Consider the following 12,120-nt stretch of genomic DNA (forward strand, 5'->3'; position numbering starts at 1 on the left):
ATGAATGTATTGAGAGCTAGCTGGGTTGATTGACAGATATAACTATAGACAGTAGGTTATTAGATAATGGATAAGTATAGACAGACAGACATTGATAATTTCTAAGAAGAAAATGAATCTACCTTGAAACCATAGCAAATTTCCTTATATAAAAGGATATAAAAATGTGTGCCGTTTTCGCGTCTGTGTGTTTTAGTTTTCTTTGAGTATCAAGAAGGAGTTTACAGGAGGGACATATTCAAATGAACAGTAAATATCACAGAATGTCCTAAGATTAATTTTGAATTGTAAACATAGTAAGTCTTCTTTTATATTCATAGTGTTTAATTTCATCATTTAATCTTAAATGTGCCAACTTTGGTCAGTGAAAATAATAGTACGACATCATGTGACTTCACAGATGATATTCTGGGATGAATGATAAGGTTGTCAGAATGAGAGTAACTACTCATACTGAAAAATGAGTGCCACCATTAATAATGTGAACATTAGCAGAACAGACATGTGCTCAAAATCTACACGTGGCATTACAAAGTGTCTAATGAATTTAGCTACAGCTGGGCATGAAACATGATGATTCAACATGGTTTCCAAGGGTGAGTCTTCATCACTTTTCTGTTGCAGCTCTAAACACCATGACCAAAAGCCATCTTAAGAAGGGGAGACTTTATTCTGGCTTATAAGTCCAGAGGGATAAGAGGCCTTCATGATCACATGGAGGCATGGCAGCAAGTGGAAGGCACAAGGACAGGAGCAGGAAGACGAGAAAGCGCATCTTTAACAGCAAGCAGGACACAGAGAGAGCAAACAGGAAGTGGGACAGAGCTATATAATCTGAACACCTGTCCCCAGTGACACACTTCCTCCAGCAAGGCTGTAGCACCCAAACCTCCCCAGACAGCGCTACAGCTAGATACCCAGTGTTCCAATGCGTAAGACTATGGCAGCCATATCTCATTCAAAGCACTGCAGGATGAGGGTGCCTTGCTGGCTTGGGCATGTCCCTTCTCCTTCCTCAGAATAGAGGATCAGTATGGATTCCATGTTCTGGTCCTAATTTCCCAAGGGATTTTTCTTTTCTTTTTTTTCCTCTTAGACACAGGCATCCAGAAAATCAATTATTTACATACAATTTTATTTCCATTATAAAATGGTGTTTGTTATTTGTATGTCTCAAATTCCCATGGCAAGGTTTTTGATTGTTGTTAGTTCATCAAAACCTTCATGAAAATATGTTCCTATCCACTAACTATATGCAGAGAGTATTTTATTTTTCTACTCTCCCAATTATCATGAATATGAAAAGATCATTTCCTGTGAAATAATTGGAAGTTAATTAGTATCCCAATATGAATATGGCCTAAAACCAGTTTTCCGAGTCTTGCCTACTCCTAACAAGCACAGCTACGAGCTCTCGGATTCAGCCCCACAACACACACACACACACACACACACACACACACACACACACACACACACCTAATCACCACCACGCCACCTCCACCAACACAGCTACTGGGTGAATCAGCATCACATAGATTCACAGTTATCATCACCTCGCTGTCCCCCACAGGGCTGCTGCTGTCACCTTCCAAATGGTTCTTTGTCCCCAGGGTAGCCAAAGAGTTTCAACCAGGTTAAGGCACCTGATCTGGGAAAGGCAAGACCAGACTGGTGCCACTCAAGCATCCCCACAGACAGACAAGCTCCTTCCTAAAGACTGAGAGCTGCAGCGAACTTCCCTTGTTTCTTCCTAGTGTGGGATGCTGCCCTGGATCTAAGTCTCAGCATCAGGAGCAGTAGCAGAAAACTTCCCCAGAGCCTTAGGGAGACTGTTCTAGCTATATGTCACACACCATACTCTGCATGGCTCTGGAATAGTCTATACTTTTCTCCACTCTCTGACCCACATCAGCTGGTTCTCTGACACCAACTGTCACTGTCAACTTAGATGTGGCCACAGGTCCCACAGATGAAAGGGCTCAGCCAGATTTAGCTTTTAAGTCCAGGTCACATACTTTTGACTAAGCAGCTGTTAATAAGAGTTCCTTTAACTGTGGCCTTGGTGTTGATGCTCTTTTGTATAAACTCTGTTTCACTTGGGGTATTGAAGTCTCTACCTCCATTCCACCAATCCTTTCATCCTGAGTAAGACAGAAAGAAGGTTAGTGGGGAGAGAGGGTGAGACCTCTTTAGTTCTCCCAGCTGTTTAGGGTCAGTTGGGTTCTTTTGTGGCAATAACAGTCTCCGTCAACAGCAAACACAGCAAGCAGCCTCCTCCAAGCCGCTGCGTTGAAATGTTTTTCTCAGTCTGTCTCTGCTCTCTCCAAACTGCTACCTGCTACACACCACACCACCACCATCACCACCGCATGCCACACTTTCTTTTTCCAGGCTCTCCTATTTATCTTCCTCAGAGTTCCATGCCACACAGAACAGGCTGTTACCAGCTGGCAAAGACCTGGCTCCACACAAGACAATTATCACCTGTGAGCAAACTAAAACCCAAACTAAAATCACACACTTTGGATTAAAGCAAAAATACATTTACTTAACATAACTGAGTTTACAAAGAAACTGAAACTTCCATTACACCTTGAGATCCATCTAGCTCACAGTACTTGAGGAGATATCTGTATATTCTGTCCCACTGTTTAATAAAGGATATAACTCTAGAAAACCACTGGGAAGAGCTGCACAGGACAAAGTGGGTGAGGATGGGCGTTCAGAGCAGCTGCATCTCCCCAGCCCTGTCAGCAGCCCAGTCCCCTCCAGTCTTGTCCTTGAGTTCTGTTGGCATAATCTACCCCTAGTTGGAATGTGTAGGGTTGGGAATTCTAGTCTTCTCACCTTCTAGTCTTTCTGGTGACCGGGCCCCACCCTGACACCTCCTTAAAATAAACTCACATATATAGCAAGTGTAATGATGCTAGGGGGAGTTGATCTTTGGTTCCTGGAACCCATGTGGCGTTAGACCATGTGGTGAAGAGGGAGATGTACAGGGCAGAGCCTGTGGAAGCACTGCTGAGGGAGGGGGTGTGTTAATCGTTAGGAGAGAGAACGGCGCTCACTGACTCTGAGAACTGCAGGCTTTCTCACCTACTACCTGCTTCCTGGGTTCTTTGTGGGATCCACCAGGCCTGACCCACTGTCAAGCAAGTTTCTGAACCTCCAGCTATCCCAGGGCCTCTTACTGGAATCCTTCCCCCACCTCCTCGCTGTTTCAGTCTTCACTTTCCGGGAGCCCCTTTCCAACGCCTGTCCAGATCTCCATAGATGGATATAGGCCCCTCTCCTTTATATCACCTTACCTTGCCTGTCCCATTTGACCACCAGCTTGTTCTGAAGTGGACCAGGGTGGAGTACTGGATGTACAAAATGGCGAGAAATAATGCTAGTGGGTGTGGGGGGAAGCAGAGATGCCAGCAGCATGAATGTGCCTGCTTCAGACACATTCTGCAGGTGAGATCCTCAAGGTCTCCAAGGTGTAGCTGTACAGGTGACGTCACACCTGGTCACCACTGAGCATGCATTCTAGGTGGAAAGAGGAGACAGGCTCCACACACTTGAGCCACTACTCTCTTGCACCTCAGGAAAGCTCTCCACACTGGACTATCTATCTAGGGGTGCAGATTCCTTTCCCGGCAACTTTTTGTCAGCATCATCGAAGGCCATGGAGACAGCACAAACTCACATGCCCTAAATAGTTCATCTTTCCATTGAACCCATATCATATGGGCTCTGGAAAACAAAAACAAAAACAAATGAATGAACAAACAAACAAACAGACAACGTTAAGTCCGTGGTGAGTGGACTTCCCTGGGCAGAGTGAGAGATGATACAGGTGAGCGGAGGCGTTTCTGACCCGTTGCTAGGCAGGAGTTTCCTGGGGGAAGCACCCAAGGGGCACTCCTGGGTTATGCTAGCAACCTTCTACCCTTTGTTGTCTGCTTTCAGGACAGTTCTGTTTTGGGTGAACATCATTCTGAGGCCATTACGGAGTCACACACAGCTGTTGGATGTGATGACTTCTGTCTGCCCTTTATTTGGTTCCTCCTGACAGGAATATCTTGAAAAACTATCTTATAAGATTCGTGCAGTTCACTCACCTTATTCAAGTCTCCTCAGTGTGACTTGTAGTCTTTACCCTAATGATGTCGTGTGAAACGCTTCAGACAAACAGAAAAGCAGGAAGAACAGCAGCAGTTCATGTCTGAGCTGTCAGTGGCTAAGCCCTTTAGCCTGGGTCTGTGTGTGTGTGTGTGTGTGTGTGTGTGTGTGTGTGTGTGTGTGTGTGTGTGTGTGTGTGTGTGTTGGAGATAACATGTGAGAATGGTGCCCAGAGAAGCCATAAAAGGGCACTGAGTCTCCTGGAGCTGGAGTTACAGGCAGTTGTGATCTGCCCAACATAGGTTCTAGGTACTAAATTTGGATTCTCAGTCTAAAACAGTATCTACTCTTATCTGGTGGGCCCTCCAGCTAAGGGTCACTTTTTCATCAAATCAATGGGGTAAGAAAGAGAGAGGAGCTGTTGTTTGCCTCCAGAACACACCTGCAGCTTTTTGTTAGCACTGACCACTGACTATATTGGGAACCCTGTGAATAGTCAAATGCAAATTGCACAAGGAATAATGAAGCATGCTTTCAGTACTCCTGAACCCAAGGCTTTGGCAGAGCTGTTTGTGAAACCTCATCAGCTATGCTGGACCACCCTGACTACTGAGTTACTCAGTGCTGCAAGTAAGCCTCACAAGAGGTCATCTCCCGTTCCAGGCTGTGTTTTGTTTGATTAGCCAAGTTCCATCATATATCAGCTAAGCAATTCTAATTAAGTGCTGGCCTGTGAGTCATAGAAAGGAAAGAAAAGCCACTGGGAAAAGATGGCTTCTCTCCTAAAAGTGTAAATTCGTCCCTGCATCTCAATTACTAGGTTGAGGAGAGGGATGCGCAGGGAAAGCCAACAACTCCATGCAAGCAGGTGTGAGCACAAGGCATACAACCGAGCCATCCAGACTTCCAAACTCTTAACGAGATGGGAAGCCAAGTAGTAGAATAATGAACTTGTGTTGAAATATAGCCTTTCTTCCCCTAAATTGCTTTTGGTCAGAGTGTTTCTTCACAGTAACAGAATGAAACTAGGACAGGTCCCCCAAAGAATGTGCCCCTTGCTCATCACCTGATGCTGGTCTTCAAGTTGCTTCTTTGGTGTTTTTGTTTGTTTGTTTGTTTTTCGAGACAGGGTTTCTCTGTGTAGCCTTGGCCATCCTGGACTCACTTTGTAGACCAGGCTGGCCTTGAACTCACAGCGATCCGCCTGCCTCTGCCTCCCGAGTGCTGGGATTAAAGGCGTGCGCCACCACCGCCCGGCAAGTTGCTTCTTTGCAAGTGGTGCTGTTGGAGAATTTCCCAGTGGGGAATTGCTTTCATGAGATGCTTGAATTCTGCTCTCTCCCTTGGCCTTTGTAGCCAACACTTCATTCTGATTCAAGAGCTTGCACAATGAGAAAGGTCCGCTCATTCGGCCTGCTGTACCTATGTCCGTCTTCTTCTAAACTAACTCCCTGTCAGAGCAAAACTCACTTGCCATCCCAAATAGGAAGGACTCGGCATCCCAACCAGTATGGGGGTACCAGCTTGATGTGTCTGAGGGGGTTGTTCCTTATGGGTGTGAGTGGCATAAAGCAGCAGGGACCCCATGAATCCTGCTGCCCTATGCTGCCCTGGGAGCTGCACAGGAAGGGCGGGAGATTCCAGCAGCATCCCCAAAAGGCTTAACTGTGGAGCTTTTGGGCAAAAGGTCTCCTTACTCACATGGCCAGCTGCATGCTGAGTGTCTGCAAGAGGGTCAAGGCAAGCTTGAAATGGCAAAATGAAAGGGTAGGGATTGCAGTATTCCGATCCCTGGGGGCTTTGATAGTAAAAAATGGATTTAGGATAAACATGAGAGAATGCTGCAGCCTGCCTGATAGGTTTGTAAAAATCCATGTTTTCCTGTAAGCAGAAGAGGCACAAATGTATATTTATAACCCTCAGGGATCTTTTCTTAACTGCCAGAGAGACATTCCCAGGGACTATTTCAACATCTATCCTTGAAAAAAGCTATCTCAAGCAGGAAGTGCCCAGGTAAACAGACAGAGGCAGGGCACAGCACCCGAGAAATACATCTTCATTTGCTTCTAGAATGTTTTCCTTCAGCTAAAAATAATGGGGTCTTTTATAATCTCCTCATGGGGAAGAGGGTTCACCCTGCTCCTGGCGGGGCTGCCTCACTGCCATGTTGTCTCGTTGCAGGATTTTCTGATGGAGACATTCATCATGTTTAAGAACCTCATTGGGAAGAATGTCTACCCCTTCGACTGGGTGATAATGAACACGATGCAGAACAAGTAAGTTCAGCCTGCAGCCTCCATCACGTGTGCTGGCAGCGGTGCTGTGCCTGGGTGCTCGGGTGTCTGTGCTGAAGCGCTCTGCCCCTTCTGTGGTTAGGTGCCATGATTGTATGGAGATGTGGACCTGGAGACCGTTGTGGGGAGGTATCCTTATGCCAGAGGGGGGCTCTGCCACTAGGTCAGGTGGTGTTCCTGGAGGGGAAGAGTCAGGGCTGCCATCCGCCGGAACTGGCAGAATCAGAGACAAGAAGGATTCAGTGGCGGCCGTGGACGAAGGTTGTTGGTGAGCAGAGGTCGGTTTGCTTATAATTGGGAAGAAGGGGTCTGGGTGTATTTTCACACTAGTGATAGATCTGGAGGAGTGTTAGCTTAAAGTTCCCTAGGGCTTTGACATTTTCTCTGTTTTTATTTTGTTTTCGTCAGGGTCTCGTGTAGTCCAGGCTGCCCTCAAACTTACAATATAGCTAAATCTAGTCTTGTAGACCAGATCCTCATGCCTGCAGTTCCCACATGCTCGGGAACAGCTTTAGAGTATCATGGCTGTCTGACTTTGCCTGTTTGTCCACATGTGGAGAAAGCCAAGGCAGCAGTAACCCTCCCTGGACCTTCCCTGGGCTCTGCTCCTCCTGTAATATCAGGGACAATGTTGGCCTTGAGTTCCTCCTGTGGCTGGATTCCCAGCAGACCTCTGACAGGGCTCCACTGATGGGATGCTGTACCTCTCATGTCAGATCCTGCCGTGGCCGTGCTCTCTCATGGTGGGCAGGAGGGAAAGGGGAGTCCTGGTTCTGGGGGTTGCTGCAGTCAACCCTGACTGGTTGTAGAGAAGGGGTCTTGGCCTCTGCTTCCACCCTTGCCATGTCACCTAGCCCTCTGCCTATCTCCTGACATTTCCATGCTACTATAGAAGCCAGGATCCAACCCAACAGCATACTATTCCTTTTTTGACTTTAATATTTATTTTTGTGATTATAAATCCAAAATTCTTCTGGAGCACTCCACAGTGTTTCTAATGGGTCTCTTTTTCATCCAATAGAACAAACAAATCAACATCAATATCTGAAACAACTCCCCCCACACACACACTGCCTTAGAACCATGTATGCAAACCATTGTGACATGAACCAAGACTTAGGGATAGCATGGCCAAAAGTACTTAGAATAGGTCTCTGAACACAGGTGTGGAGTGTGGGTGGGGTAGCAGGTTTGCCATGACCTCCTGGGTGAACTTGACTTCTGGTCTCCCCAGAAGGGAATCCATGTCCCAGACAGTGTTCGGGTTGTGCATTCCATACCTTGGGTGGTAACTTCTCTAAAATACTCAGATGTGACTGGTTCCCTGCCATTGTATCTCCCTTTCAGGGTTCACCATTGTGCTGGGAAGAACATAAAATATACTAACACCTTTGGTTTTGTGTTGCTTTTATGATCGACAGATTGCTTATAGTTTTCAGGTCATCCTTATATCACTGCCTCTTCTTGATACTCCATCGAACGCCTCCTCCCTCCAACCTTGGATTGGAGGAAGCATCAGTTGTCATTGTGGCCCTATCCTCACAGCACTATGAGTCTAGGGGCACCAAGGTTCTTTGGGGTCCATGCTGCTTTTTGTGCAGCCAGGAGATGTATGATTTGTGGCCCCCAGAGCAGGCTTTCTCCTGCTCACTGGAGACTCTTTGCTGGCCCAGCCATGTGATGAGCAGCAACCAGGATGCACTGTGTTGTAGGCACAGGCTTTTGTTTTGAGGGAAATGAGCTGAGAGGGAGAAGTCACTCCATGCTGCTGCTGGTGAGTCACTAGTGCCTTTGATACTTCTGGGGATCAGTGACACCAAGTGTCCAAAATGACATCTGACATGGCCTCTGATTCACTATACACAGAGGCTGGAGTTCTAAGGCAATCATGGTAAGGAATATGTGTGTGTGTGTGTGTGTGTGTGTGTGTGTGTGTGTGTGTGTGTGTGTATTTGTGTGTTCTTACCTACATGTAGCTAAGTGGGGAGCTCATATAAGAGAGTCTAACCCTTAAAAGTCAGTTAGTATTGTGCACAAGGACAAAGTCAAAGGCAAGGTGACCTCTGGAAGAGCCACCTATTTTTAATGCACATCACATGTGGGGTACTGATGATTGTGAACTTTATTCCCATATCTGACGGGATGCAAATGCCAGAATACATAGCATCAATATACAAAAGCTGAGTCAGTCAGATGGGTAAGGAAGCCTCTTCCCAAGCTGGGGCTGGGAGCCCATTTGCCCACCATGCACTAAGTACTGGACTTCATACCCAGCCCTCAGCACTGCTGTATACAGCCAGATGTGGAAGCATGTGATGTGACTGTAATCCCAGCACTTGGTAAGTGGAGGCAGGAGGATCGATAAGTTCAAAGAGGAACTGGAACAGAAATATCTTGGCCTCTTGCCTCTACCAGGCAGAGGCACTTGAAGCTCTTTGGAAACTGCTGATTTGGTGGTCCTTACTGTGCCTTAAATGCCAGCTTCACCCTGAAGAGCTTTTCACTGTCGATGTGTGTTCATTCTCTCTTGCTGCTTTTTGTGTACGTGTTGTGATGGCTAATCTTGGTGACAGATTGACCACATCTTAATTACCTAAACCCAGGCATCTGGACAAGTCTGTGAAGGGTTTGTTTGTTTGTTTGTTTGTTTCTAGTTGGATTTTGGGAGGTGGAAGACACACTGTGAATCTGATCATTTAATGTCAGAAGCTCTACCCTACATCTGGGCCACAGCTGAGGAAGCTTTGGCATTTTGCCTGCTCCCCTCACTCTCACTAGCAAGTCCACATCTCCTATTCCTGAGCCATCTCTTTGCTTTTGTTAGACGCTTCTTTGGAACTGCAAAATGAGCTGTAAACTGACAGCTCTCTAGGCTCTCTCTGGGACTCCATCACCAAAATGGGACGTCTGAGTTATTCAGTCTTGTAAACCGAACAACGCCCATGTCTAGCCATTACACACACACACACACACACACACACACACACACAGAGAGAGAGAGAGAGAGAGAGAGAGAGAGAGAGAGAGAGAGAGCCACACACATGCAATCAGTTAATTCTATCAGTTCCCTTCCTTTAGAGAGCCTTGACTAATATAATACACTTGTTTCTGGGATAAAGAGTGAGCAGCACATAGATGTTGGGATGACAGTGGGACTATCACATGCCAATTATCCTTCATAGTCTTGTAAGCCTCTGGGATTCACACATGGGGAAACTGAGGCAAGTCATAAGTACACAAAACAAGTAGCGGGCTTGGTATTTAAGTCCATATTAACCACTCAGAACCAGCTTCTAAGTTAGGCTGTACTCTCTTCCCTTGTCTGAACTGAAAGGATGCCGAGGGTGTTCTTCCCCTCGTAACAGCACAAGCTTCCTATCAGGCTTCCTGCTTACCTCGCTGACTCCTGCCCAGTCAAGGCTTGCTGCTCCTGTTTTTTCACCACTGAAGGCTGTGTGGCCAGAGAAGATGACATTCAGCAGCTTGCTGTGAGTTCCCTCAAGGACAAAAATCTTTCAAGTAACTAAAATAATATTCCTGTAGAAACTATGCAGAAAGCATATAATATGGTTTGGCTGTGTTTTCTTGTTGCTATGAGAAAATACCTGACAGAAGCAACTTAAGGGAGGAAGGGTCTGGTTCTGGCTCACGGTTCGGAGGTGCAGTCTGTCCTGGCAGGAAAAGCATGGTGGCAGAAAGTCATGTGCGTGAAGCAGCTGGTCACACTATGTGCACCAGCAACAAGCAGAGCAGGATGAATACTGGTGATCAGATCCTTTCTCCTTTTGCCTGAGTCTGGGACCCCAGTCCACTCACTCACATCCAGGGTCGATCTTCCCTCCTTAATTGTTCCAATCTAGAAAGCACCTTAGAAGTTTGTCTCCATGGTGATTCTAAATCCCATCCAGCTGAGAGTCCAGATTAACCATTGCATATGGTTTCTACATCATTTCCTGTCTGCCTTTGGTGTGTGTGTGTGTGTGTGTGTGTGTGTGTGTGTGTGTGTGTTTCATGTGTCTGTCTGTCTGTTGTTGATGATGTCCCACATCACCAGCTTTGCTCAGGTCACTCCCCTGCCATGCCTTCCTTTCCTCTATACTATAAGCTGATCCCCAGAAGCTTCCGGAGTCTGCATTTAAGTTTTAATGGCACAGCTGGACGTGCAGTTTTACTGCCCACAGCTTAGAAATCGACCAAATCAGCCTCTCTGGTCTCTTAAATATCTTTGTGCTCATTTGGCTTTGTCTGTGAACAAAGTGTTCCTTGGTGTTCAGGGCCCGTAAAGTGGAATTAAAGACAAGCACCCATTCGATGTGGTGCAACAGTTTGCAAATCAAGGCTCTTGGGGCTGAATGATGATCCCAAGGACAGACACTGCTTGGTTGCCATGTTATGATAGTGGCAAACTAGCAATGGCCTGACGCTATGGCTCTGAGCTAGGGTATGATGGTGCCAGGTGGCAAGATGACATCTAAGTTAAGCACAGCTCAGAAGCAGGCAGTCAGAGTGTGTCTGTGTTCTAGCTTCCAGAGTGCTGCATAGTCTACCTAGAACAGCACAGTGCTGTATCCTTGGAAGTTCCCGGGATGACTGGAAGCTTCTGGGAAGTATAGCTGCCCTGGTTCTCATGTGGCTGTCTTTTCCTTATTGGGGCTTTGAGTGTATATGGCACAGACCCCAGCTGCTCACTCACCCCGTGCCACTGTGTTTGTGTGCTCATTATACACACTAGGGGTTTTGCCGTGGGTGGGACCTGCTAGGCGGTAAAAAGTCTGTCAGGTAGTCACAATTCTCCTTCACCTCAGAGATATGTGTGCTATGGACTGCTTTTATTTGGCCTGAGAGCCACATTTATGCCTCATGTAGCGGGTGGGAAAAAGGACAGTACTGGGGATGGTTTTACAGCTTCTTAGAACTCAGCTTCCTGTTCATCATACTGTCTGCAGAGAAAGTAGCAGAACTGTTTCTACATTTGTCAATGATTGACATTTGCAATAGATTTTTTTTAAAGAACTTCAACCACTCCCACTGAAATTCCCCCATGGGCCTTGCTAGGAGCTGGCCCTCCTTTCAGGAGGAAACTAAGTGAAACCAACACTCTCTCTTGTTGAGAAGCATCACTGTTGACCACTGTGACTGTCAAGAGTTTTCAAGTATCCCTTCACGTCAGTGTAGATTTTGCATTTGTGGCTGACTGGTCTCTCTTAGGCCAAGTTGGGGCCTAAAGGAAACTGTAGACCATGGTTTATATCCTGCACACTTGCATAGAATGTGATACAAATTCATAGAGGGGATTTGGACCTTTCTAGTAGTCAGCAATGGAAAGTGCACTGGAAAGTAAGGCATGGAGGAAGAGCCGGTGGTTGCAAAATTGTCATTGGATAGTGGACAAGGAAACAGTCCTTGTCACTTACCAGAGGAGATTTACTGTAAAGTGAGCAAGAAAGTAGCAGAGGGAAACATCTGCTGAGATCTTATAATGTCTCCCAAGGAGCCAAATAGACTACTCTTTCAGTGCACATACATAAGATGTTACCATTCAGTGCAGTGGCCCTAACAAGAATTGCTTGTAACTGGAACTATTAGAAAGATGAGCTTAACAAATGTAGTGAAATTTTAAAAATATTTTTATATATACTTCATATTATTACACATATACAAAATAAACTGCATACAGCAAGAAGAACCATGCAACCATATATTTGTGTGACAGAAA

The 12,120-nt window shown here is 46.1% G+C and overlaps 1 protein-coding gene across 1 annotated transcript in view; it reads left to right on the forward strand.

Moving 5' to 3' along the window:
* The window catches only part of Dock1 (dedicator of cytokinesis 1), a 508,411-nt gene that overhangs the window by 325,582 nt on the left and 170,709 nt on the right, over positions 1-12,120 (forward strand). Inside the window, exon 29 of the mRNA XM_051145486.1 lies at positions 6,292-6,386. Within this exon, the coding sequence (XP_051001443.1) occupies positions 6,292-6,386 (95 nt within the window). The remainder of the gene's footprint in view (positions 1-6,291; positions 6,387-12,120) is intronic.

The sequence above is a fragment of the Acomys russatus genome, chromosome 5 (assembly GCF_903995435.1).
Source record: "Acomys russatus chromosome 5, mAcoRus1.1, whole genome shotgun sequence".
NCBI classification, from domain to species: Eukaryota; Metazoa; Chordata; class Mammalia; order Rodentia; family Muridae; genus Acomys; species Acomys russatus.